The sequence below is a fragment of the Nicotiana attenuata genome, chromosome 3, assembly GCF_001879085.1.
Source record: "Nicotiana attenuata strain UT chromosome 3, NIATTr2, whole genome shotgun sequence".
NCBI lineage: Eukaryota > Viridiplantae > Streptophyta > Magnoliopsida > Solanales > Solanaceae > Nicotiana > Nicotiana attenuata.
Window position 1 is genome coordinate 64872619 of NC_031991.1, and position 25717 is coordinate 64898335.

Consider the following 25717-nt stretch of genomic DNA (forward strand, 5'->3'; position numbering starts at 1 on the left):
GGCCTCTTAAACTCAAGCCCTAATTACCCATTTTCCCAAATTTCTCATCACTAATTAGGTCTTTAATCACATAAAAACGAGTTATGAAGTCAAGGACGTTACCTCCAAGCGATTCCCCTGTGTTTTCTCAAAAATCTCTCTCAAAAGCTTCAAACCCGGATGAAAATGGTGAAAGAATGGCTCAATTTCGCAAATGCAACTATTTATGTGTTCTGCCCAGCGATTCCCGCATTTGCGGCCCTGGGACCGCATCTACGGTCCCGCTTCTACGAAACCTACGTCGCATCTGCGACATTCATTAAATGACCAGAAATCGCATCTGCGGTTGGCCTTCCGCAGATGTGCCACCGCTTCTGCGGTAATCCTTTCCGCATCTGCGGAACCTAAAGGAAAACCCAAAATCCGCTTCTGCGGTCTTCTTAGCCGCTCCTGCGGCGCCGCATCTGCGGTTTGGGAAATACCAGAAGCAGCAAAAATACAGCAGCTGCAACATCTTCTAACTTTCACGCCAACCATCCGAAATCATCCCGAGGCCGCCGGGACCTCAACCAAAGGCACCAACAAGTCTAATACCACTCCCCAAACTTGTACCAATCCTTAAAACACCTAAAACACCATCGAAACCTCAAATTAACCATGGATTCAAGCCTAAGAACTCCAATTTTTCTCAAAATACGCTTTCAATCAAAAAGTCTATCAAACCTCGTCCGAATAACCTGAAATTTTGCACACACGTCCCAAATGACATAGCGGAACTACAGCAACTCTCGGAATTCCATTCCGACCCTCGAATCAAAATCTCACTATCGAACCGGAAACTTCAAAATTCGACCTTTCGGCATTTCAAGCCTAAATTCGCTACGGACCTCCAAAACACAGTCCGAACACGCCCCTAAACCCGAAATCACCTAACGGAGCTAACGGAACCCTCGGATTTCCATTCCGAGGCTGCCTTCACACTGTTCCGACTACGGTCAACTTTTCAACACTTAAGCTCTCATTTAGGGACTAAGTGTCCAAAAACTCTTCGAAACTCAAAACCGAACGTCCCGGCAAATAAAAATAGCAGAAATAAACTTGGGGGAAGCAGTTAATAGGGAATCGGGATGTAAATCCAAAAATAACCGGCCGGGTCGTTACAGTTTCGGAGGAAAGTCTCATGATGCAGCACTGAAGCCTGCAAGCATAACGAAAGGTGTTATGGTTATTTATAACTTTAAATTTAGAATATATGAGAAGAAAGATACATAAAGTTACCAAATTTAATGTTTGTTGGGCTTCATTGAATAGGCAGGGGGTTTCCACCTTGTCCATCACTACCTGATCTTCTTCTGTCACCAAGCACCCAAGGTAGCTAGCGACCCCACGGGGCAGAGAAAATCCGGGCATCCTCCGGGATAGAGAAAGCTATTGACTATCTTCGGTCTGGATCGACGCTCGGGGGCGGGAATCGGTTCACCAAATTTGGGCTCGAGGAAGACCCTCTAGTTCCAGGCGATGGTTCCTTCTTTGGCACCGGCAAGTCTCCGAGCCCAGTGACATCCTCGAAGTCAGTGGACTCAAATTCGTCCAAGAAGTGGTGGATATCAGTCGCCCCCTGAAGCCCCTCGTAAGCACGGCTTTCTGACATACCGACCTCGCGAATCATGGCGTCTGAAATCTGAGGGGACCCGGTAATGTTGATCGCCCCAAGCTCGTCTCTCGAGATACCTTCCTCTGCTTGAGAAGCGTCACCCCCAGTCTCTCTCTCGACCCCCTTAGCTTAGGGCAGAGTGGCCTCAATCCCTTCTGGTTTGGAAGCTTGATAAGTAGGGATTTTGACCGCTTATTTGTTTTCTTTTACTTGTGTTTTAGATCAAAAGTGCTTAAAGGTATTCCTGAGAACTAATAAAATGTGATTATGTGCAGGAATGTTGGGAAACGATCCAAAGAAGTCAAAATCAACTCATAAAGGAGTCGAAATTAGACAAGGACCAAAACAAGGCAAAAAGGCCTACAGTGCGAACCACACAATATTGTGCAAACAATGAAAGAGCACTGTCAGATTTCCTTCAGAGCATGCGGACCGCACAATTATTGTGCGGCCGCAGAAGAGGAGATTCGAAGAGTTGGTTTTTGGGCAGGATGAAGATATGCGGACCACACCATAATTGTGCGGCCGCAGGATGACAAGTACGGCCACACTGAGAATTATGCGGCCCGCAGAAGAGAAGAATCAGAGAGCCATATTCCAGTCCAAGTTCAAGTGTGCGTCCGTACTCAGAAATGTGCGGTCCGCACAATCAAATGAAGCGGTCGCATCCCACTTTTATGCGACCACAAGAGGACCAGTTGACCAGTCAAGCTCAAAGTGCGGACCACACACATAATTGTGCGGCCGCACAACCTCCGCAAGGGCAATTTTGTCAGATATTTTCAGCTTAGTAAAAATAGAACTTTTTGTCATTTTTAGGTTAAGTTGTATCAGTGTAGAGCACCTGAGCCGTTTTACTTTACCGTTTTGAGTAATATTGTACTAGATTAGCTTCTAAACATTAGATTTTCTTTCCCTAATCAATTATTATGCATTCTATCTTAATTTCTTCGTTTCTCATGAGTAGCTAAATTTCCAGCTAGGGTTGTGCCCCAACCCTAGTGTGGGTACTTAATGGGTGTTTGATTTAGGGCTTATTTGTGATTGTGTTAGTGATATTTATCCTAGTTCTTGCTTGAATTCAAGAATTAATGGTTGCAAATATTGATTCATGTGTAATTGACTTAGTCTCTACTTGAGAAAGAGAGACTAAGTCTAGGAAAACTTGGTTAACAAGAAATTGGGCTGAACTCAAGAAATTGATAGCCCCAATTAAAGTGTCAAATCTTGAGATAGTAAGACCCGACTTGAGCATATATCACTTTTTTTGTGCAACACCCATTTGGACTTGAGAAAGCCAAATTGGGCAAAATCACTCAAACTACCGAGAGGTATAGAGTGGCTAATTACGTGTGATTGCTATATTACAACCCCGACCAATCAAACTTGTCCTAGAGTTTACAGCCCATTAGGTAACCACCTAGGTGGAAGTCACGACCCTAGATCTTTTATCATTTGAAAAACAACCAAAACCAAAAATATTTTCTTCTAGTTTTATAATTGCAATCAATATCTTAAAGTAGAAGTAGAAATAACAAACAAGAATGTAGAAGTGTAATTTGAGGCACATCATACAATTATACTATATATATACCTAATCCCAATTCTAACTCCCTGTGGATTCGACCACTTGTGTTGGATTTTATTATTGCATCGACCGCCTCACTACCTATATTTGTGGTGTGAGTTTGGGCGACATCAGAGCTTCGGCTAAGACTCCCTCATCGACCTGCTCATGTCGGGACGGTCCGATTTCGGCATCCACCGGTTCACAGGACCCTTGCATCACAACACCTGCACGCACATGGGCTACCACTGGGATTTCTATTCTTCTTCTTATTCTTCGTTTTACTCGTCCCTTAATCGGTGGATTGAGTCCGAAGATAGAGCGCCGGTGCTTCCCTTGGGCTTGCGCGACCTCTTCTTCGATTTCTTCTTTTCCGAGTTCGGGGAACTCGGGGCCCCTTTTCCTCTTCTTTTCATCACCCTAGTTCGGAGCAGGGGAGTTGAGAGGCAGATCCCCCTCACAGGATGGAGGCCTCATGGCAACATCTTTGGGGAGACCTACAAAAGAAAACAGAACGATAATAATTCAACTACACGAGGAGGGAATTAAACATTATTACATCAAAAGAGAAAACTTACCATGATTACGGGCCTCCCATCGACCCTTCAATAATTCCATCCAAGCACCCTTGGAATATGGTCTATGTGACACAAGGCCCTCGACCCATTCGTTGAGTTCAGGAATTACGTTCGGCACCTGGGCCACAACTGCAAAACCAAAAACATCGATAAGGAAGGAGATAAGAGGTAAAACAACAAGATTGAACATTCAAGGCGAAGTACTACTTACGATTCGTGTTCCATTTCTCAGGAAATGGCATGTCTTCGGCAGGGATCAGGTCCAAAGTCTTTATTCGAACAAATCGGCCCATCCAACCTCGGTCCCGAGCCTTGTCTATACTCGAGAACGGGGCCTTGCTTGCCCGGCGAGCAAGCTTGATCAGCCCTCCTCGATAGAGTCAGGGACTGTAGAGGCGCATAAGGTGATCGAGTGTAAAGGGACATCCCTCGATTTTGCTTACGAGGAATCGAAGATGAATCATTATTCTCCAGAAGGAAGGGTGGATCTGGCCAAGAGTCACGTCGTACCTCTTGCAGAAAGCTATGATGACAGGGTTTAAGGGACCCAACGTGAAGGGGTAAGTGTAAACACTTAGAAAACCCTCCACGTGGGCAGTGATCGATTCCTCGGGCCAAGGTACCACCACATGCTTATCGACCCAGTTGCAATCCTCTTTAACCTTGGTGAGGAGATCATCGCTAATTGTGCATATGTACCTCAAGACCGGCTAACATCAACCCAATACCGAGGAGGTCTTTTCAATCTTAAAATCGGCAACAGTAGGACACCCTGCCAGAACAAATTCCTTAGGATGAGGTTCTATCATAGCCCTGTCGCCGGCGGGTCGTGATGAAGAGGCTGCCTCCTTTTGCGGTACAGTCTTAGAAGATTTCGCCATTGTAGAATAGAAGAAAAGGGAATTAGGATGGTATGCGGTTTGCTAAAAGTTCTAGAAATTTGGATGCAAGAGTTGTAAAGCAAAGGGATTTTTGAAAAGAAACAAGAGTTGGAGGAGCTTTGAACGTAAAGTTTGAATAGAGGAAGGTTCGAGTACTTATAGCTTGCTGGTGACGGTTCAGAACCCATAGTGGCCGATCAACAACTGAAAGGCATTTAATACCTTGGTAACTGGACCGGCGGGATGTTTCGATATCCATTTGTTGCATATGTCATATTCGGGTGTATCGGTGACGTTCGTCGCTTACGTCATGGCCCATTGAGACGACATTTGAAATTTATATCGTTTCTCGTCATCTTCTCTCTGAGAAACGAGGGGACTATTTATATACGGTCAAAACTGATCTCGCCCCTTGTGTGACTAATCGAGACTAGAATATGATAGGTTAAGGTTCGACCTCGTATTATATCAAACTATGATGCAAAATTAGATTGTCGAGCTCGTGACTCAAAGACCGATCAAGATCGAGACCGAGCAAGATCGAGGGAAACTTACCGAGCGAAATAACGGACAGCCGAAATATCCGCGGTCGGTCGAGGATCACACCGGAAATCTCTGCACATATCAAGGAGAGGCCGAGTAATTAGCAAATCATAAGATTTTTTACCCTGTATAGAATTGTACCAAGAGTAGTACACCCCTACTATATAATCATCATATTTACGCAATACAAGGAATATATTGCCATTTTCTAGCTTTCATTATCTTGTTACTCTGTTCATACGTTAGTTTGGAACATCTTTTGGTTCAAGGATGACCGAACTCGAGGGCCAAGGATATTCAATTCGTGTGGTTTGCATTTATTCTTTTATCGTTAATTTCATTATTAATCTGTCTTCTTAATTTGTGCCAAGTTATATCACGTATCCTTAAAACCGCGTATAAATTCAATTGTTATCCATTTTTTAGGGTAAACAATAGTGCTTAGCATAAGTGTGGAAGCTGGCAAAGCTCGGTTAATCTAAATTTCACTCCATTTTGTACAACAAAGGAAAGAATTCCAAAGGCACAAGCACAACAAAAATTTAGGTAATTTTTTTTTTGCATAAAATGGACATGGTAAAATTGTATTTAGGACTAGTGATTTACGGTTCAGAATTTTTTTAAGCAAACGTTATGTATTTTTTTTTTAGATCGACAAAAAAAAATTACTCTTTTTTTGTGGAAGTTGAAACACATGGAAATCAGATTCTGATTGACTGTTACAAATCACCTTAATAGCTTGTTTGGATAATTGTTACCTATTATATTGTATCGTATTGTTATTTAAATACAATATTTGTTTTGATTGTTACTTAAATTTTATTGTATAGTATCGTTATATTCGTCGTTACGTAACGAAGAAAAGTGTCACTTTATGAAATGATCAATTTTGTGTGGTTGCGTCGTTATCTTGTTTTTCCTCTCATATTGCCGTTTTTTTATTATTAAATAATCTTATTTTGTTTCTTACTATACCCTTTTTATATAATAATATTACATCATACCTTACTTTTTCTTTATAATATTACAAGTTTATTCTTCGTATTCTTGGCGCATGACATCATAAAACGACAGTAAACAATACAATCTATTCAAACATTGTATACATCAAAACGATACAATACAAATACTATACAATACATTATGAATTGATAAAAAATAATATAAAAATAAAAAATAACATTATGAATCGATACATAAAAACCATCCAAGCAAATTGTAAGTGACTCAAGGTGAGTTAGTAAATCCAATTTCAATAAAGAACCTCATATCCTACCCACAGTCCATTTCTATTTGCTTTGGCAATCGACGCGCTGACGTGCCACATACAAGGAGAGGTGACATGGAGCATGTTATTTGCAAATGATATTGTTCTGGTTGACGAGACGCGAGACGGTATTAGCGAGAGGTCAGAGAATTGGAGGCACGCCCTGAAGTCTAAAGGTTTCAAGTTCAGCAGGACCAAAACAGAATACTTGAAGTGCAAGTTTAGTGGGACGACTTAGGTGGTAGACGAAGAAGTGAAAGCTTGACTCTCAAGTTTAGAGTTTTAAATACCTCGGGTCAATTATACAAGGGAATGGAGATATCGACGAGGATGTTACACATCGTATTATGACGGGATGGATGAAGTGGAGGCTTGCTTCTGGTGTTTTGTGTGATAAGAATGTGCCACCTAAACTTAAATGCAAGTTTTATAGAGCGGTGGTTAGATTGACTATGTTATATGAGGCGGAGTGTTGGCCAGTCAAGAACTTCCATGTCCAAAAGATGAAGGTGGATGAGATGCGGATGTTGAGATGTATGTGTGGGGCATACCGGACTAGATAAATTTAGAAATAAAGTTATTCGGGACAAGGTGGACGTGGCCCATGTGGAAGACAAGATGCGGGAGACGAGATTTAGGTGGTTCGGGCATGTGAAGAGGAGAGGCACAGATGCACGAGTGAGGAGATGTGAGAGGTTGGTCCTAGAGGGCACAAGGAGAGGTAGAGGTAGGCCGAAGAAGTATTGAGGAGAGGTAATAAGATAAGAAATGGCGTTGCTCCAGCTCACTGAAGACAAAGCCATAAATAGGAAGGTGTGGAGGTTGAGGATAAAGGTAAAGGGTTAGGATGGGTAGCCTAGCATTGTCCTTGTATGTGACAGTAGCTTTAGTACATGAGTTAGCATTATTTATAAACATTCGTATTCTTTGACTTCTGTGTGTGTGCTTGTCGTCGCTTTCATTCTGGTCTTCTGATTGCAATTATCAGTTTTAGTTTTGTTTCTTTATATTTTGGCTTTGCTTTTCTAATTGGTGTGCTTGTTGCTGTCCTTCTTTTATTTTTTCTAGGCCGAGGGTCTTCCGGAAACAACCTCTTTGCCTTCCTGAAGGTAGAGGTAAGACGTGCGTACATTTACCTTCCCATACCTCACTTGTGGGATTATACTGGGTCTTTTTTTTGTTATCGTTGTTATTATTGTTGTTGTAACCGGATATCCTAATGGACTCTTGATTAGACACAGTAAGAAGTTTATAACCAAAAAAGGAGAAGGGAATATGAACACTATATTTCCGTTCGTAAATGACCCTTTTAGCAAAGTTGAAGGACCATTTATGTACCGAATTATACATTAAGGACCAATATAAATGTAACTATAAGCGTAAGGGACTATTTTGGTGCATTAGAGGAAAAACCAGCGGCTATCCTGCGGACAAAGTTCTGGAAGTTGACATATGTTGGACTACTAATAAGACAGAGAAAGAGAGTGAACTCGGGGGACGAAGACGATCATGGATAATGATAAAATTCAAGACCTGAAGCAATTCGTGGAGCTATGCAAAACGAACCCTTCAATTTTACAAAATCCTTCGCTTTCTTTTTTCAAGAACTTTCTCGAAAGGTACCAACCACTAATCCCGTTTTTCTAAATTCTTGGGTTTGCTTGAACGAACCAACTGTTGACAAATTGTGTTTTTCTTTTTTGTTGAATGAATTGATTTCAGTTTGGGTGCTCGAGTTCCTCCATCCGTTAAATCTGTAAGCAATTCGCCCTTTTACTCGCTTCAGCAATTCTTTATTTTCACGCCCTTGTTTTTGTGTAAAATACTACTGTATCAGTCTAAAGAAGATATAATCTTTTTTTCAAAATTAGCTTGCGTCAACTTATTTGATATTTCATCCATATAATAAATTTCAATTGACTAACATAACTGTAACCATTCTGTTTATAATCCCCACTTTACTAGGATTTAAGACTTGCTTACTCAAATGTTAAATCTCCTTATTTAGTTATAGCTGGAGGTATAGAGTTCTTTCTTAACTTTTTCGTCGAGCAGGCTGAAGCTAGCTTGATGGATTATCCTGGCCCTACTTGGCTGAAGCTACTTGTCTTTCAATTTTTGTCGCTTGAAAGCACCCCCATGTGTTGATTATCAGTTTCCATTAAAATAGTCACACTATAGGAGATCTAGTTAAGCAGTGTCTCTTTCATGTACGAATTCAGGCAGTTCCAGCTGACGTTTGGTGTAAACGTCACAATTCAATGATGCATGAATGCCATTTTTCATCCATAGAATTGCAAGTTCAACTACCAGCATCTTTCAGTTTAGATTAATTAGGGACAAATGAGGTTGCTCTAGTGGTAAGGTACTCTCCTCCAAACATGGTCGGCAGCTTGAGTCGCCATGGGAGCAAAGTGGGAAAAGGGTCACTTTTAGTCCCCGAGCAGATGGGATTTTGGGGTAGGACTTCCCATATCAAAAAGAGAAAAAGATACCTCTGGAATCATGAAAAGATACATTGGTTCATGTGCATCAGTACATATAAATGTATGCTTGTCCTTGGATGGCTGGACGAGTACAGTTATTTGTGGGATGAGTGAAAAATGGTACAGTTTTTGAACAGCATCCTTGCCCATTACTTTAATATGTTTGATAAGGGAGACTATTGTTACTCATTGTAGTCCTCTAGCTTGGGTTTGCCCACTACATAACCTAGTTTAATACATCTGATTGTTTGCAGCTCTCTGTTTTATACCAAAGATTTAGTCTAATGTGTGCAAAAGTTTTTATGATTGGTTTAACGATGTGGAGTACAGATTAGTTTTAATTTTGAAGAAGTAGATTAGTAGAATCTGTTATACTCTATGATATTTGGTATAGGTAAGATATTTTGAAAAAGTGGTCATCCTTTTTGCATGGTCCAAATTAATGATTTAGAAACCATGACATTCGATGTGAAATGGGGAAATGTAGTTTATTTTCATGTATTAATGCCGAGCAATGACCTCACAGGAAAAAGGTGGAGGTGAACATTCTGATGAATTGGATGAGGACATTATCGAGTCTGATGTTGAGTTGGATAACACTGATACTGTGGAACCTGACAATGATCCTCCACAAAAGGTCTGTGATGAAGGGTTAAGGTGGATTCAACTTCAGCATGGTCTTAACTCGTAAGTATTTAATGAGTTCTTTTTTTGTCGTCTAACTGCAGATGGGAGATTATTCAGGTGAAGTTACTGAAGAAAATCGAGATGCTGCTCAAGCATCAAAAGCTAAAGCTCTTGATGCAATATCTGAAGGCACGTTAATCTTTACCTAAATGAGTAATATAGATCCTTCTTATACAATCTTAATTTGGGAAAGTTACACCTTACTGGAACTGTATATTCCTGGCAGGCAAGGTTAATGAAGCCATAAATCATTTAACAGAAGCTATTTTGTTGAATCCAAATTCTGCAATATTATACGCAACAAGAGGTTATTTCCTGACATCTTAAAGTTTTGGACTCTGTATCATGTCATTCAAGTGGTCTTTTGACAAACAGTAATATGTCTACACAGGTAGTGTCTTCAATAAGCTGAAAAAACCCAACGCCGCGATCCGTGATGCTGATGCTGCATTAAAGGTTTCTCGGAAGATATTTCAGAACATGGTTTCATTAACTAGAAATGAAATTTTAGGTTCATTCATACGCCTGTGATTGCATCTTGACTCTTACTGACACTTAAATCATTTCATTTAAAGATCAACTCTGACTCAGCAAAAGCATACAAAGTAAGGGGTATGGCTAGGGCAATGTTGGGCTTATGGAAAGAGGCAGCTAGTGACCTTCATGTGGCATCGACGATAGATTTTGATGAGGAGATTGCCGAGCTACTTAAAAAGGTCATATCTTCAAACTTCTTTTTGTGCACATTACTTCTCCCCGACGTACCCTTAAACTTTAAATCTAACAAGTTCTCTGGTATATGGCAGGTTGAACCTAATGCTCGCAAAATTGAAGAGCACTGCCGAAAATATGAGCGTCTGCGACAAGAGAAGAAGCAGAGGAAAATTGAGCGTGACAGGCAGCGCCGTCAAGCAGAAGCAAAGGTTTTTAATTGTATTGAATGTATTGAGTGGTTAGCAAACTGCTTTTTTATTTAATCTTGACATTGTATTGCGCTGCAGGCAGCTTATGAAAAGGATGAAAAGAAAGAACAACAATCTCAACATAAAGCTTCTGTAAGTTTTCTTTGGTCTATTTTTGTGTTCCCCCTGTCATGCAATGTGATTTTTGAAGTTGATTTTTTTCTTTTGATAAGGTGACTTTCGGAGTAAGAATTATGTTCACTGTTTGTGCTCTTCCGAGGGCTTCAGTCTTCGCATCTGTTAATACTCCTCAATCTAGTTTGCACCTGAAGCTGATATCCTTGTTATATATACATCCTTCGATTGGTTGGTGACAATAACTCATTTTTGAGCTCCATCTGTCCTGCTTAGCCCCCACTCTAAAGGGTAGCCGTGACAATTAAAAAGCACTGCTAACTTCTTTCTATGATTATCAACGTTAAGCTTTCTCATTGTCTTGGGCAGCTTTGTTATCTCCTCATAGCTAATCTCAGCTAGCATCCAGTTGTATCCATACTCCTAATTGACCCTTTACTTTATGTCTCTTTTCCTGGGGGTAGGGCATTGGTGAATGGGGGACTGAAATTGCTGACAAAAATACGACATTAGTTTACCTTGTTACACACCGTTACAATGAGATTTCTATATTTCTCTCGCTGTTTTTTCAAGAGATTTGGTTGATTTTAATGGCATTTTTATCCATGGTGCAAGTCAAGTGGCAAAAAATGACTAGGACCTATATCTGGATTGTTGAGTAGGCCTGGTATTTTCTGATTTTTTACTGTTTCCCTTCTGCAGCCCCTTTATTTCCTTTGTTTATAGTTTCAATTTCTTCTTCTAATGAGTTACTCTTTCTTCCAAACAATAAAACTATGCAGGATCCTTACTCTGCTTCTGATTTAAATGGTGGTAAGATTTCGTCATTCGAGCTGACTACTCATTTGATAGTTGATGGTTGCAATTTAGTTTATCTAAAGTATTTCTTTTTTGTCTGTTGTGACCGAGTTTTCATATATATTAAACACGGTTTAGAATGAAGTGATAAGAACATCAAGACTGGTATGCACGATCACCAACCAATGAAAAATACCTATCACCATATTTAAGCCTTCTTGATTGAGCTAGTCAGCTTCCATCTATAATCAGCTGTAATTTGTAAGAACTATCAGATTTTACAATGTAAACTGGTAAATGACCACCTTTAGGTATGTTGGAAATTGGTAAACGCGGATATGGAATTATGGATGATGTGCAGATATCATGTAGATATTTGTTCTATATGCACACAATTGCATGGTGAGATGTGCCCCTGGTTCTCTAGGCTTTCTTAGGTACCTTTCGGGAATTGTGCTGATATTAGATCATCCCAAGGAGATGCTCGAGTGTTAAGAGCATTCCATGCCCAGCCAAGAGGTTGGCAATTCTCATCATCATTTTTTTTTGGGGGTGGGGGGAGGGGGGTGGTGGTGGTGGTGGTGGTGGTGGGGAGCTCTGCTGACTGCTGGGAAGCCGGGGGAGGGGGGGTTGGGTTTTGGGTTATGAATAGTTGGTTCAAGGGAGAAGGAAAATTATAAAGAAGGCTGCTGGTAGCAGCTAGATGATGTTTTGGAGAAGCTGTTGAGCAGTTGGTTATATGTTGAAGCTAAAGGGCATGTAATATTTGTAACTTAAATTGCTTGTTGGCTGATGAAGTTAAGTCTTTTAGCATCTCTCTGCCTTTCAAAATTTGCTTTCCCGAACATTGTAATGCTAATCTCTTTTAGAGAATTTGTTTCACTCTCATTTTTCATGTGTTATTCGTCATTTGGGTTTCCATTAACAATCACTTGTTAGGTGATGAATAAAAGTGTGTTTCTTGCTGCTAAGTACTGCAATTTTCATTTGGGAGGTTTAGAATAGCATACGTATTTATGCAATCGTTTACTTGTTTGTTATATACAGGAAAAATTATTGGTATCCATTCTGTGAGCGAACTGGAGACAAAGTTAAATGCTGCTTCAAGAGCATCACGCCTAGCTATCCTTTACTTTACCGCAACATGGTGTGGGCCTTGTCGTTTCATTTCTCCAGTTTTCACAAGCTTGGCTGAGAAATATCCAAAAGCTGCATTTCTAAAGGCTGATATAGATGAGGCAAGAGATGCGGCTTCAAGATGGAACGTCAGTAGTGTTCCAGCTTTCTTTTTCATAAAAAATGGCAAGGAGGTTGACAGAGTAGTAGGTGCTGACAAGAATTTGCTGGAGAAAAAGATCGTTCAATATGCAGGCTAACTTCATATGGATTGAATTTGTGCATTACTTTCTCTGTTTCAGAATCCTGTAGTAATAGTTTGTGATTTGGCGATAAAAATGTCTTTGTTTGTTGAAATAAAGGCACAGTTCCTTAAGTTTCTTTCAGTGAAGAACTTCCGTAGTTTCTTGGTTCGTGAAATTTTCAAAAGCTCTATATTTTTCATGTCTATATGGTTATAGTTCTGAATCAAAATCACATATAATCTCTGTTTAGCAGTAAGAGCATTAGTATAAGGATAGCAAGTTACAAACGGATTGTACAAACTTCTAACAAACGTAACTACGTAAGTGCAAGTGACAAAGAAAGCTGTCACGACCCGGATTCCCACCCTCGAGGGTCGTGATGGCGCCTACTAGTACGAGCTAGGCAAGCCAATTAATTCCACAATTTACCCTTTTTACTCATTTTATATTCATTAGTAATTTTAATAACAATAATAGCATTTAAACAGCAGACTTTAACATAAACGGAAGAAAGAAGCCATGAGCTATCTGAACACGAATATCTAATACAATTGTTTGAACATCCACTACCCAGAACTGGTGTCACAGTATCACAGACGGTCTAAGAATACTACAAATAAAGGTCTGAAAGAAATAAATACAATACTGTCTCTGGAAATACATGAAAGAAACAGGGATAGTAGATGGAAGGAGACGCCAAGGCCTACGGACGCCTGTAGGACTACCTCGGGTCGCCTGATGAGCAAGAATAAGCAAATCCCACTGCGGTCCAAAGTCTACAACACTGGGGTCTGCACAAAAGAGTGCAAAGTGTAGTATCAGCACAACCGCCCCATGTGCTGGTAAGTGCCTGGCCTAACCCCGGCGAGGTAGTGACGAGGCTAGGTCCAGATAAAAAATAAACCTGTGCAGTTATATATATATATATATATATACAGCGGAAAAATAAACTAGAACAAACAACTAAAACTAGGAAGGGGAAACATGCTTCGGGGAATAACAGATAAAACAGAATCTCAAGAGAATTATCAAGAAAACAAAATTTAACTTCTAACAAGAATAAGGAAAAACAAAGGCAGATTTCACTCTCGGTCCACATCTCGTTGCAGGCGTGCAACCCGATCCCATTTCATTATATCTCGTGGTAGGCGTACCACCCACTCCTATTTCATTATATCTCGTGGTAGGCGTACCACCCGATCCCATTTCACAATATCTCGTGGTAGGCGTACCACCCGATCCCATTTCATCATATCTCGTGGTAGGCATACCACCCGCTCCCATCTCATTATATCTCGTGGTAGGCGTACCACCCAATCCCATTTCATTATATCTCGTGGTAGGCGTACCACCCTATCCCATTTCATTATATCTCGTGGTAGGCGTACCACCCGCTCCCATTTACAAGCCAGCACAAAATCACAAGGATCCCGGCAAGGGAACGAAAGCAACATAATAACTCCCCGATAAGGGAACAACAATATCAAGACAAACATCCCGGCAAGGGAGAATCAGCTATAACCAATCCTAACTCAACTCCTACTCAGCTATATCCATACTTGTTCCAACATCTAACTACCTCGGCTATGACTAAACTTGTTACAACACCTAACTACCTCAGCTATAACTAGAATTGTTACAACACCTAACTACCTCGGCCACACCCCGACTTGTTCCAACGTCTAACTTTCTCAGCTATAACCATAATCCTTACCTAACACAAAGAATCATCAACCTAAGTATCCGTAATATCAATCAAGAACACAATGCAAGTGACCCACAACTCAACAACAGCCCGGCAAGGGGGCAACATAATGATCTCTTCTCTTTCTCACTTTTACTTCACAATTCCCTTCACAACTCGAGCCACTGCTCTAGAGGTTCAATTATCACTTATACTACCACAATTCGTTATACAACTGGAGCCAACGCTCCTCAATGTTCATAGGTCACCATTCTTTTCACAACTTTACACAATAAATAGAAATTTTCACCAAGGCATGAATTACACAACGATATCATGGAAATCACAATATAAGACTCACGGTCATGCTCGACACCAACGTATAGATACTCGTCACCATGCCTATACGTCGTACTCAACAAGAAGCAATTAGCAAATAGGACACAACTCCTAATCCCTCAAGCTAAGGTTAGACCGGACACTTACCTCAAACTTCCACGGCCAACTCAATCCTCAAATACCGCCTTTCCTTTCGAATTTGGCTCCAACACATTCGTATCTATACATAATCGACTTGATAACATCAATAAATGCTAAACAATCCAATTTCAATGCTCAATTATAACTTTTTAATCATTCTTCCCAAAAACCCAAAAATCGACCCCGGGCCCGCTTGGTCAAAACACGAAGTTCGAACCTAAATTCGATCCCCCATTCACCCACGAGCCAAAATATATAATTAGTTCCAGAATTTGATCCCAAAACGAGGTCTAAATCGCAATTATTCAAAAAGCCATAATTCTACCCAAATCCCTAATTTTCTACCCTTAATCACATGTTTTAGGCCTAGAAATCTAGTGGGTGTTGATAAAAATGGAAGATAACAAGTTAAAAATTACTTACCCAAGAGATTAGGGTGAGGAAATGCTTTAAAAATCGCCTAAGAGCTTTGGAGAAGAAGAGGTTTGTGAAATTTTATAAAAATCCCGTAAGTGTTTTGTTTTGGTCTTTTAAAAATCACTGGGCAAAAACGTTCTTCGCGTTCACGACACACCCTTCGCGTTCGCGATGGGTTAGGCTGGATAAGCCTTCGCGTACGCGGACAACGGCTCGCGTTCGCGGAGTAGAAACTCCTCGAGCCTCGCGTTCGCGTTCAAGATGTCGCGTTCGCGTAGGGTAATTGTCCCACCCCCTGCCCAGGCCCACTTGGCCTTCGCGTTTGCGTGGCCAGGACCGCGTTCGCGAAGGGATAACCCCCCCCCCCCCCCCCCCCCACTGCCTCGTGTTCGCGACCTGAGTTACGCGTTCGCGTAGAAGGATTTTCCTTCAATAAAAATTAATGCATCGCGTTCGCGTGGGTTCTCCCATGAACGCGAAGAAGAAAGCATCAGTATACCAGATCAGCTGTTTCTGCAATTTTTCTTAAGTCCAAAACTTCCCGAAACACACCCGAGCCCTCAGGGCTCCTAACCAAACACACGTACTAACTCAACAACATCATACGAACTTATCCGTGCGATCAAATCGCTAAAATAACCTCAATAACCACGAATTAAACCTCAAAATCAATGGATTTTTCTCAAACTTCATAAAACATCAACTTTAGCAATTTAGGTCCGAATCATGTCAAACGACATCCGTTTTTCACCAAATTTTACAGAAATGACTTAAATCATATATAAGACCTGTACCAGACGCCGGAACCAAAATACGGGCCCGATACCACCATGTTCTAAACAAATTTCATTTCAAATTTCCTTAAACAATTTCAGAAAACAATTTCCTTTAAAAATTCATTTCTCGGGCTTGGGACCTCGGAATTCGATTCCGGGCATACGCACAAGTCCCGTATTTTCCTACGGACCCTCCGAGACCGTCAAATCACGGGTCGGGTCCGTTTACCCAAAACGTTGACCGAAGTCAAATTAATTCATTTATTAGCCAAATTTTTATCATTTTCACAGATTTTCATATTTAAGCTTTCCGGCTACGCGCCCGGACTGTGTACGCAGATCGAGGTGACTCTAAATGAGGTTTTCAAGGCCTCAAAAATACAGGATTTAATTTAAGAGCAAGTGATGACCTTTTGGGTCATCACAAAAGCTATCTTTTTAACAGATGTGCCGCCCCAGCCAAACTACCCACCTAACAATGTCTTTCGTTCGGATTGGCCTGCAAGCAAGCCTTGGGTCGAAAAAGAGGGGCAGTGTATCGCTTCCTATTCACGGAATAAGTAAAATAACGTTAAAAATAGTGGTATTTTACTTTCGCCTTTCGGCTCCCACTTATACTACACCTCTCAAGTCATTTCACAAAGTCGGACTATAGTCAAGCTCAATAGGGTCTTCTTTCCCCTCTGATTCTGCCAAGCCCGTTCCCTTGGCTGTGGTTTCGCTGGATAGCAGACAAGGACCATGAGAATCTCATTAATCCATTCATGCGCATCACTAATTAGATGGCGAGGCATTTGGCTACCTTAAGCGAGTAAAAGTTACTCCCGCCGTTTACCCGCGCTTGGCTGAATTTCTTCACTTTGACATTCAGAGCACTGGGCAAAAATCATATTGCGTAACATCCGCAGGGACCATCGCAATGCTTTGTTTTAATTAAACAGTCGAATTTTCCCTGTCCGTACCAGTTTTGAGTTGACAGTTCGACGCCCAGGGCAGGCCCCCGAAGGAACCGTTCCTAGTCCATCCACCGGACGGCACGCAGTGACCGGCTCTCGCCGCGGGAGCATCTCGAGCAGTCCACCGACAACCAACGGGTTCGGGATTGGGACCCCCCTCAGAGCCAATCTTTTTCCCGAAGTTACGAATCCATTTTACCGACTTCTCTTGCCTACATTGTTCCATCGAGCAGAGGTTGTTCACCTTGGAGACTTGATGCGGTTATGAGTGCGACCGGGCGTGGATGACACTCGGTCCTCCGGATTTTCAAGGGTGATGGTAGGCTAGAATTCCGTATTTTTGTCATAGTTTGCACTCTAATTACTGCATTTTACTTGTGTTTGAGCTTAAATGATAGTGAATTGCACTTATTGTGTGTTAATGCCTTGCAGGAAGTGATTCCGAGTTAAAAAGATAACTTGGGACTAAATCGAACAATGTTGAGCTTTAAGTTTGAGTAAAAGCCCAAAGAATTAAACCGGTATCGCGTTCGGGGATCGGGAGCCAAGTCTGGATGTCAAAAATTGAAGAAAACAAAATGCTCTGTAAAAAACACACTGACGGGCCGCATGGGCCGGAGCATGGGGGCGTGACAGTGAAAAATTCTGCTGCTTGTCAGAAACTCGCTCTATGAATTTTCCCACTAATGCCCCGCATGGCGCGGCGCGCCTGTACAAATTCCTCAGAGTATTTTCCCGTTCGGCTTGGAAAGAGTAGTTTCGCCTGGGCCTACTCCTAAATGGTATAAACACACCAAAAAGATATTTTTGAAGGGACTTTTGACCTTGGAAGCATTGGGGAGAGTATTGGAGCTACAAGACATAAGATTTCATCATTTCTCCAATAATTCAATATGGGAGTTTGGATTGTAACGTTATATTGATGTTTTCTTACTCTTTAATTATATTTGTGATGACTTTCTCCATGATTATGGAGTAGTTTCCTTTAGGGTTTGACGGATATGGTGTTTTGATAAATATTGTGGATTTTAACTCTAGTTCTTTGCTTGAATTTGTTTATGGAGCTTTGAATTGTTGAACCTTTATTCACCGATTTATTTAATTAAAAGAGGAATACGTTGGTGATTATCTTTGCATTATTTTGTTTGATTTAATTCAGTGATTCTCCTAACTAATCGAAAGAGCTTGTTGAATTGTTGACTAAATCAAGTTAGGAGAATATTCGAGAGACGTTTTCCTGAAGAATAATCCATTAACGCATGCTTGCATATTTTCACAGTACTTATTTTAGTTCACCTCATAGAGTTAAGATTTAATCGAGAGAGGAGTCTTGACTACACATTTGAACTAATCATCGAGTGAATTTTTGAGAATCATTAGAACATTAGAGTGAATTAAACTAGAGTTGGATCCCAAATAGCTATTTTGCACCTATCCTGTCAAGACCCTTATTTCTCACATTATAAGAAACCGACCTTGCTAATCTCTAGTTTGTTGCATTCAATCATCAATTGCTTTACTTTAGTAGTTAATCGTAGTTCATAGTCATCCCAAATCAAGTTTTGATCCTCCTGAATAGCAGTTAAACTAGGAATAACTAGAGTATTGTTTAAATCCAATCCATGTGGAGACGAAACTATACTATCTTTGATTAGTTAGCAATAATTTTTGTGTTGTGTTTTGCGTTCGTCAAAGGGCCGCCGGGAGCTCACCGGACACCACGCGACGTGTGGTGCTCTTCCAGCCGCTGGACCCTACCTCCGACTAAGTCGTTTCTAGGGTGGGCAAGCTGTCAAACAGAAAAGATAACTCTTCCCGTGGCCCCCGCCGACATCTCCGGACTTCCTATTGCCATCAACCACCACGTCCCAGTTCAGGAATTTTAACCCGACTCCCTTTCGAAGTACGCACGAAAAGCTCTATTTATCGGGGCTCCCCCGACCCTTACGATGTACTAACCCATGTGCCAGTGCCGTTCACATTGAATTATAAGATTGTCAAAATATGATATTTAATACATCTATACATGTAAACATTATCATTACTACCAACTATTGAATTTTGAGATTTAACGAAAACAAAGACATCGCAAAGACATCGCATATAAAACTATGCGACTTATCTCATACACTGAACCGTACACATCATATAGAAGGGCCCTTTCCCCGATCAGAAAAGATCCAATGTCCGCTGATTTTGACTGAATTTATCATCAAATTCCTTCCCATGATTCGTGCGCATTTTGTCAGAGGAAAAAGCCTTAACATTGAATCGCACTTCCCAAGAAATTTCTGATTTTGGGTAACCAATATTGTTGATGTTATTTATTGTTTTGAGTTATTAGCACTTTATATAGCAAGGGATTGTGTATTATCTATTCTCTCCTACCCTTTTCAACATTTTTGATGCAGTGTGTGTGTGTGTGTATGGTTTCGGCTCTGTTTTCCCCTGTTCTTCTTTGGCTATTGTTTTTAAGAAGCGTGCATTTTTTTTTTTGGTTGTTGGATGTGCTTGGAATATAATTGTTTGCATGGATTCCCCTCAGCCATGAATTCGTTGAACTGTATATTGAAATTTCTGAAACTACAATTAGCTCATGCAACTGACATTGACTCAGAAAATTAATAACTTCCTTTCACTAATTCACAAGCTCCAGTAGTTTATTAGTGAAAAAGAAAGACCGAACACAAAAACGAGAAATGTTAGTGAACTCTTTTCAGCTTAAACGTGTGATAAATTGAGAAACTAGGTATCTAATGGATCGATGGACACTGTCGTCACAAAAATTTTTGTTCTGTTGCTTAAAGATGAAATAAATTGTTTCATTAAACAGCTTAAACATATTGATTCACGCTATTTCTCGCTGAGCAGGCTAGTTTTAATTGATCCTGGCTATGGCCCTCTTGCAGGGCTGTGTTACAAGTTTGAAAATAGGATATAAAACAAAAGCAGGACCTTGTATTAATAGAATCACATTTTTTATCCTCCACTTTGGCCTATTTTGATTATCTGAATTCTGAGCCATGATTACTGCAGGATGGGGGAGCTGATGGTAGAAAAACATGTAAAGTACATTTTAGCAGTTGAGAAGGTACTCATCTTGTTTCATATCTACTGATTTTCCTCTGCCTTTCGTCCAATGTTACTTTTCGTCCAATAGACTCGCTGGTTTGATATCTAGAAATCTGAGCTTGCGCCACCCTAATCCAACCTGTCACTCAGATACCTGTGTACTCAAAGCAAATAACTAGGCTCCTAAAATGTGTTTGATACTTTCAACAAGTTGAATAGTATCTTGTAGGGAGATACTCTTGAAGCCAGGAAAGCACACCGGATGGTTGGAACAGAGTTGTGAAGGAGAAACAGAATGGGGCACAGGCATTAGTACTTCTCATGATACCAATTCTGCTCTACTTGCTAAAGTGCGATATATCCTTCTTGAGCATCCTAATATCATTCAGTTTAGAGTACTTCAGACAAGTATTTTTTGAACTTCCATAATTATGGTTTTCATATTTGGAAGGGTATCATAGCCAGCCTTAAAGAAGTGATACATGGTGTTGTTTGAACATAAGGAATGGCTCTGGAATTTTCGTTTTGCTCTGGTAGATGGGATGGTTTTGTAGTCTTTCAGATATGATTGACTGCGGGATTGATCCTTGAGATTTATTCCTTACTGTTAGTGACATCCTCGATACCTGAAAATGTGGGATATGCAATGATTTATAATTATTTGAATGAGATTATTTGGAATTGCACTTCTACTGTTTTGGTTTCATCTTTGATCAGACGGAAGAATCTCACTTTGTGCAAATGCTCCTTATATCTCCTCCCACTATTTTCACGCCTGTGAGATGACTCCTTCGTACATATCCTTTATGGAATTTAAGTACCTGATTGGAGTTCCTTTCTTTTCCAACCCACCAAAGCACTTTTTTTGTCACTCTATCATTTGCTTTCTCTAACACGTGCCTATATACCTTCAGAGGAAAGATGATTTTGAATCTGTGGTGATGGAGCATCTAAGATTAAATGGGGCATACTGGGGATTGACAACTCTGGATATCATGGGCAAGCTTGCTGCTGTGGAGCAAGATGAAGTTATTTCATGGGTCATGCAGTGCCAACACGAATCTGGTTTGTATCTTGCACTTCTTTCTTTCTTTCTCGCATTGAATTTTTGTCAGTGTTTCAATGTTGCAGCTATACTATGCCTACTGCTTTTTTTAATGGATGTTGTTTTTGTCTTTTCTTTTCCCTTGAGAGGGAGTTACTTCATGTTCTGATCTACTTGATCTGTATGTATAGGTTCACTTCTATATTTGTATAATATGCAGGTGGATTTGGTGGTAATATTGGACATGATCCGCACGTACTCTATACACTTAGTGCTATTTAAGTCTTGGCGTTATTTGATAAAATACATGTTCTTGACATTGATAAGGTGTCGAGTTGTATCCTACTTCATGTGTTCTGACATTTACGACTGATTTGGAGGTTCCATGTACATTTCTTTTCGATCTATGTATAACATCTATGAACTCTGCTGCAATGCTAGCATTTACTCATTTTCCCATTTTAACATCACAAAACAAAAAACATGGTCAAACTAGCATAAAGAGTACTCATCACAAAAGGTGGCATTCTCGACATTGGCAGTGTGTACTATTAAGAAATTTGGGTGTCGCTGTGGTGAGCTTAACTTTTCAGCCAGATATTGCAGCCCTGCAAAATGAAGATGGATCCTTTTCTGGTGACATATGGGGTGAAGTCGATGCACGGTAGCAGCTTCACTTTCTTTGCTGTTTTAAATTTAGGATCCGTTATTTGATTTCTAGTTTTTAAAGTTACTTATAAGGCCAAGGTTTAAGCCATATTTCTTTAGATACTTGTGTTTTTTTTTTTGGGAATGTATGATCCTTCTTTTGAGAAATGAAAATATAATGACCTGAATATACTTTGTGTAGGTTCTCTTACATTGCGATCCTTTCACTCGCATTGATGCATCAGTTAGATAAGGTTGATGTTGGAAAAGCAGTGAAATATATTTTAAGTTGCAAGAATGTGGATGGTGGATTTGGATGCACACCAGGAGCAGAATCTCATGCTGGGCAAAGTATGTCACATGTAGAAATCATGCAATATATCATACTTACATTGGCTTCTAAACTGAAAAGCTAGTGAGATCGTCTATTCTACTGTAAAGTCTAACTCTATTGATTTCGGAGTTGGAAAACATCCGCAACAGACTTTTTATTTGAATTTACTGCTACTAAAGGGATCCATTCCCTGTTTGTTCTAATTAATTCCTAAGATATCAAAGCCGGACTTCCTATTATCCACTGGTCCTCGAAGATTTCTGTGCTATCAGAAAAAATATCAGTGCCCGACTATCAATTTAACCTGAGTTCATGATCTGGACATCATTTTATCACCAACCAATACAAGAAGCACCCTCATCAGCAACCGGGATTACCTGGCAAGAACCAAAAAGATAAATGATAAGTTAAAAGATAATGCCGTACTGATGTTGAGTAGTACTCCAAGTTGTCAGCAGCTTTGACATAGTCACGAGGGGATGGATCAGTTTGTGGGGCCTAGTTTGATGAACAGCTAATGGACATAATCTGAGAAAAATCCTTCCTTTCTTTGATTTCTTCTTTCTCTCACATGAAAGGAACAGGTTTTGCAGAATTAATATGTTCCTTTGCTATGACAGTAATGGCATATCTATTAGCGAAAAGCAGCATCTCTTCATTGGTTTTCAACCTCTATATTCCACTTAGTTCCATATTTCCAGCAGTCTTCTTAACATTTTGAGTTGCCTATTGCTGCATTACTGTAACGCAATTTTGACTATGTTACCATTGCAGTTTTCTGTTGCGTGGCAGCTCTCGCAATTACAGGGTCTCTACATCATGTTGATTAGGACCTCCTTGGTTGGTGGCTATGTGAAAGACAAGTCAAATCTGGGGGTCTAAATGGGCGCCCAGAGAAGCTTCCTGATGTTTGTCACTCTTGCTCGTTGAAATTTCAATTGACAAATCACTTTTGAATTATATTATTATTCATGTTGTTTCCTCTCAGGTCTGCTACTCTTGGTGGGTTCTTTCCAGCTTAATTATGATTGATAGGGTCCATTGGATTGACAAGGGGAAGCTTGTAAAGTTTATTCTGGACTGTCAGGTTACATCTCAATATAACAACTCCCTTCCACTGAAGCTTGGGATTAGATACTATATTTTTTGTTTTAGTTGTCCGACATTTTTGTTAAGCATGAGTTTTATTCCTTTCACGGATGTAGGATAAGGAGAATGGTGGAATTTCAGATAGGCCAGATGATGCAGTTGATGTCTTCCATACGTACTTTGGAGTTGCTGGTAAGGGGCCGTATTGTGAAATGTTTAATGTGTATTTTTCTCTGATGATACCATGGTTCATCGTTCAATGTATAGTAAGTTCACATCATGTTTTGGGATGTAATCTCAGAAGTCTTTGTTTAGAAGACCTGAAGCTGATCCACAATAACATAGAGTCATAGATCTTTTTTACTGATTACATCTGCATGCTAAACCTAGATGAGATCCAAGCTAATAAGGATGTTCATAAATCATAACCAGCTGGTAGAGGTTTGGTATCTGATATCTAGTTTTAAGTTGTGTTTTCTGTGAAAGAGATTGCAATGCGTCCTTTGCATCAAAGGTGATTCTAGAAGGTCCAGATTTATGTTTAAAAAAAACTAGTGGCACACAGGACTGTTGGGAGGATCTATCATCTGAACTGTGTTGTGTCCACCGGTGTAAGTTGTTGCATTCCCAATTTTGTCCTTGAACAACTTTTTCATACTGTAGAGACATTCCTACACCAGTGGCCTTGCTCAACTCTTGGCCTTTCTAATATGCTGTTTATTGAAGTGATAAAACTATGTCAAGTAATGAAAACTAGAAGCAAAGTTAGGGATGTCCATGAGACTAGATTGACTTTTGCTGACCCAATTGTGCTACTTATTCTTTGGTTTTTCTGTAATGCAGGGCTTTCACTTCTTGAATATCCAGGAATGAAACCTATAGATCCTGCTTATGCGTTGCCTGTTGATGTTGTAAACCGAGTTATCCTTGGCAGATAATATCTGGTTTTGCTCCGTTCTAGCTTATAACTGCCTTTTCCACACAGTTTCTTGATATGAGATTATCAACAACAATTTCTCTTGAAAAAGTGGTTTGTGTTATAAATGCTGCAGATTTTCGTCACAATTGCTAGCTCTGGTTTATATCCATAAGCTGAGTAGATTAATCTATTATCCTCATCCTTGTGCAAAACGATGGCTGATCTAATCTTTCCGGGAGTAGCGACCATGTAGTAGTTGTACTGACTTGTACAGATATATGTCATCAGATTAATGGGAGCTCTTGACGTGTACTCTTTTGGTGATGGCAGTCTTTTACGTGCAAATTTAATAATGTTAGATGAAAGAACATGCACCTCTATTGTTTGCTTTTGGCAATAAATACAATGACTACATGTTTATTTTCTGTTTGGTAACTTCTGTTATATGCTTTTAGTAAGCATTTCTCATGCTTATAGTGCTTTTCTGGATCCTGGTATATCATACCTTGCGAGTATGAAAGGTTATCTGATATTTTCCTCAATAACCATGTTCTGTTTCAACAATGAGATAAGAATCTTCAACATGAGAGTGTAATTTGAACCTCATATTAATCTTCCTTTTGACCAAGCTAAGTCATTCTAATAAGGAGAAGAAAAAAGCGAAAGACGCGTGAAACATGCTTCAATGTCATTACCAACTTGAAGCCATAACTATGCATAATTAGATTATTGTTACTATGTTGCTCGTAAGTAGGTTTGGCTTTTTTGAGGCTTTACTTTCTATTTTAAATTGATATATTTTGTGCTATTTTCGAACAATGACAATGTAACCTTAATTATTAAATGTATTTTTACTGCCATTGAGAGGAAGGACGCGTATAAAAATCAGCAAATGCTGCAAGGTAGTAGGGAAACATCCTTTTTGGGTGAGTGTTTCAAGTAAAGAAAGTTTCCATACTTGGGTTTACAGACCAAAATCAATAAATGCATGATATTGCATTTGTGTTACTTAAAAAGGGGTTGAGATACTACTTAAAGGGGAAACAGATTCCATAAAGGAATTGTCATTGGGGAAACGGATTCGATGCTCCTTGCATCTTTTGTGACGGATGATGGTAACATCATACCATCTAGGTTGTGGTGGGAATATGGATCAGAGGTTTTGTATTTAAGCTTGGGAATGAATTTATTTTTTTGGAAGAAAGTCTTCCTCTTTAATAAGCATTACGCGACGCGAATCTGAATTAGTTCGGCCACACCTAGTGGGACACCTTGTCTAGAGAAGTCAAATGACCAATGAACATGAATAGATGGCAACTACCAGTCTTTAGAATCAACATAAGAAGCCTAACACCTTCGTCTATGAACCCTAACGACACTTTCTATTTACTTGTCTCTTATGCTTTGAATAATTTTTTCACATTAAATATAGGAAGAAATAATAGTTTAAATTTATAGA

The 25717-nt window shown here is 40.0% G+C and overlaps 1 protein-coding gene and 1 pseudogene across 2 annotated transcripts; both read left to right on the forward strand.

Annotated features, from left to right (window-relative positions):
• LOC109223948 (TPR repeat-containing thioredoxin TDX) lies at window positions 7880–13037 on the forward strand. Its single transcript, XM_019388455.1, has 11 exons — window positions 7880–8088; window positions 8192–8225; window positions 9482–9592; window positions 9684–9771; window positions 9869–9949; window positions 10034–10098; window positions 10218–10358; window positions 10449–10565; window positions 10644–10697; window positions 11462–11492; window positions 12525–13037. Exons 1-11 carry the CDS (start codon window positions 7979–7981, stop codon window positions 12851–12853), a joined length of 1161 nt encoding a protein of 386 aa, XP_019244000.1. The 5' UTR covers window positions 7880–7978; the 3' UTR covers window positions 12854–13037.
• LOC109223949 lies at window positions 19212–24683 on the forward strand (annotated as a pseudogene). The gene is made up of 10 exons (XR_002067674.1): window positions 19212–19452; window positions 20188–20242; window positions 21138–21288; window positions 21489–21605; window positions 21866–21932; window positions 22119–22267; window positions 23025–23158; window positions 23239–23337; window positions 23456–23531; window positions 24183–24683. The product of XR_002067674.1 is annotated as a geranylgeranyl transferase type-2 subunit beta 1-like (transcript).

What these genes read in the sequence shown, in the direction of transcription:
- LOC109223948 (XM_019388455.1), top strand. Translation starts at nt 7,979, where the DNA reads ATGGATAATGATAAAATTCAAGACCTGAAGCAATTCGTGGAGCTATGC. An exon ending in TCTTGATGCAATATCTGAAG is followed by an intron (nt 9,772 to 9,868) that starts GCACGTTAATCT and finishes TATTCCTGGCAG; the next exon opens with GCAAGGTTAATGAAGCCATA. An exon ending in TGCTTCTGATTTAAATGGTG is followed by an intron (nt 11,493 to 12,524) that starts GTAAGATTTCGT and finishes TGTTATATACAG; the next exon opens with GAAAAATTATTGGTATCCAT.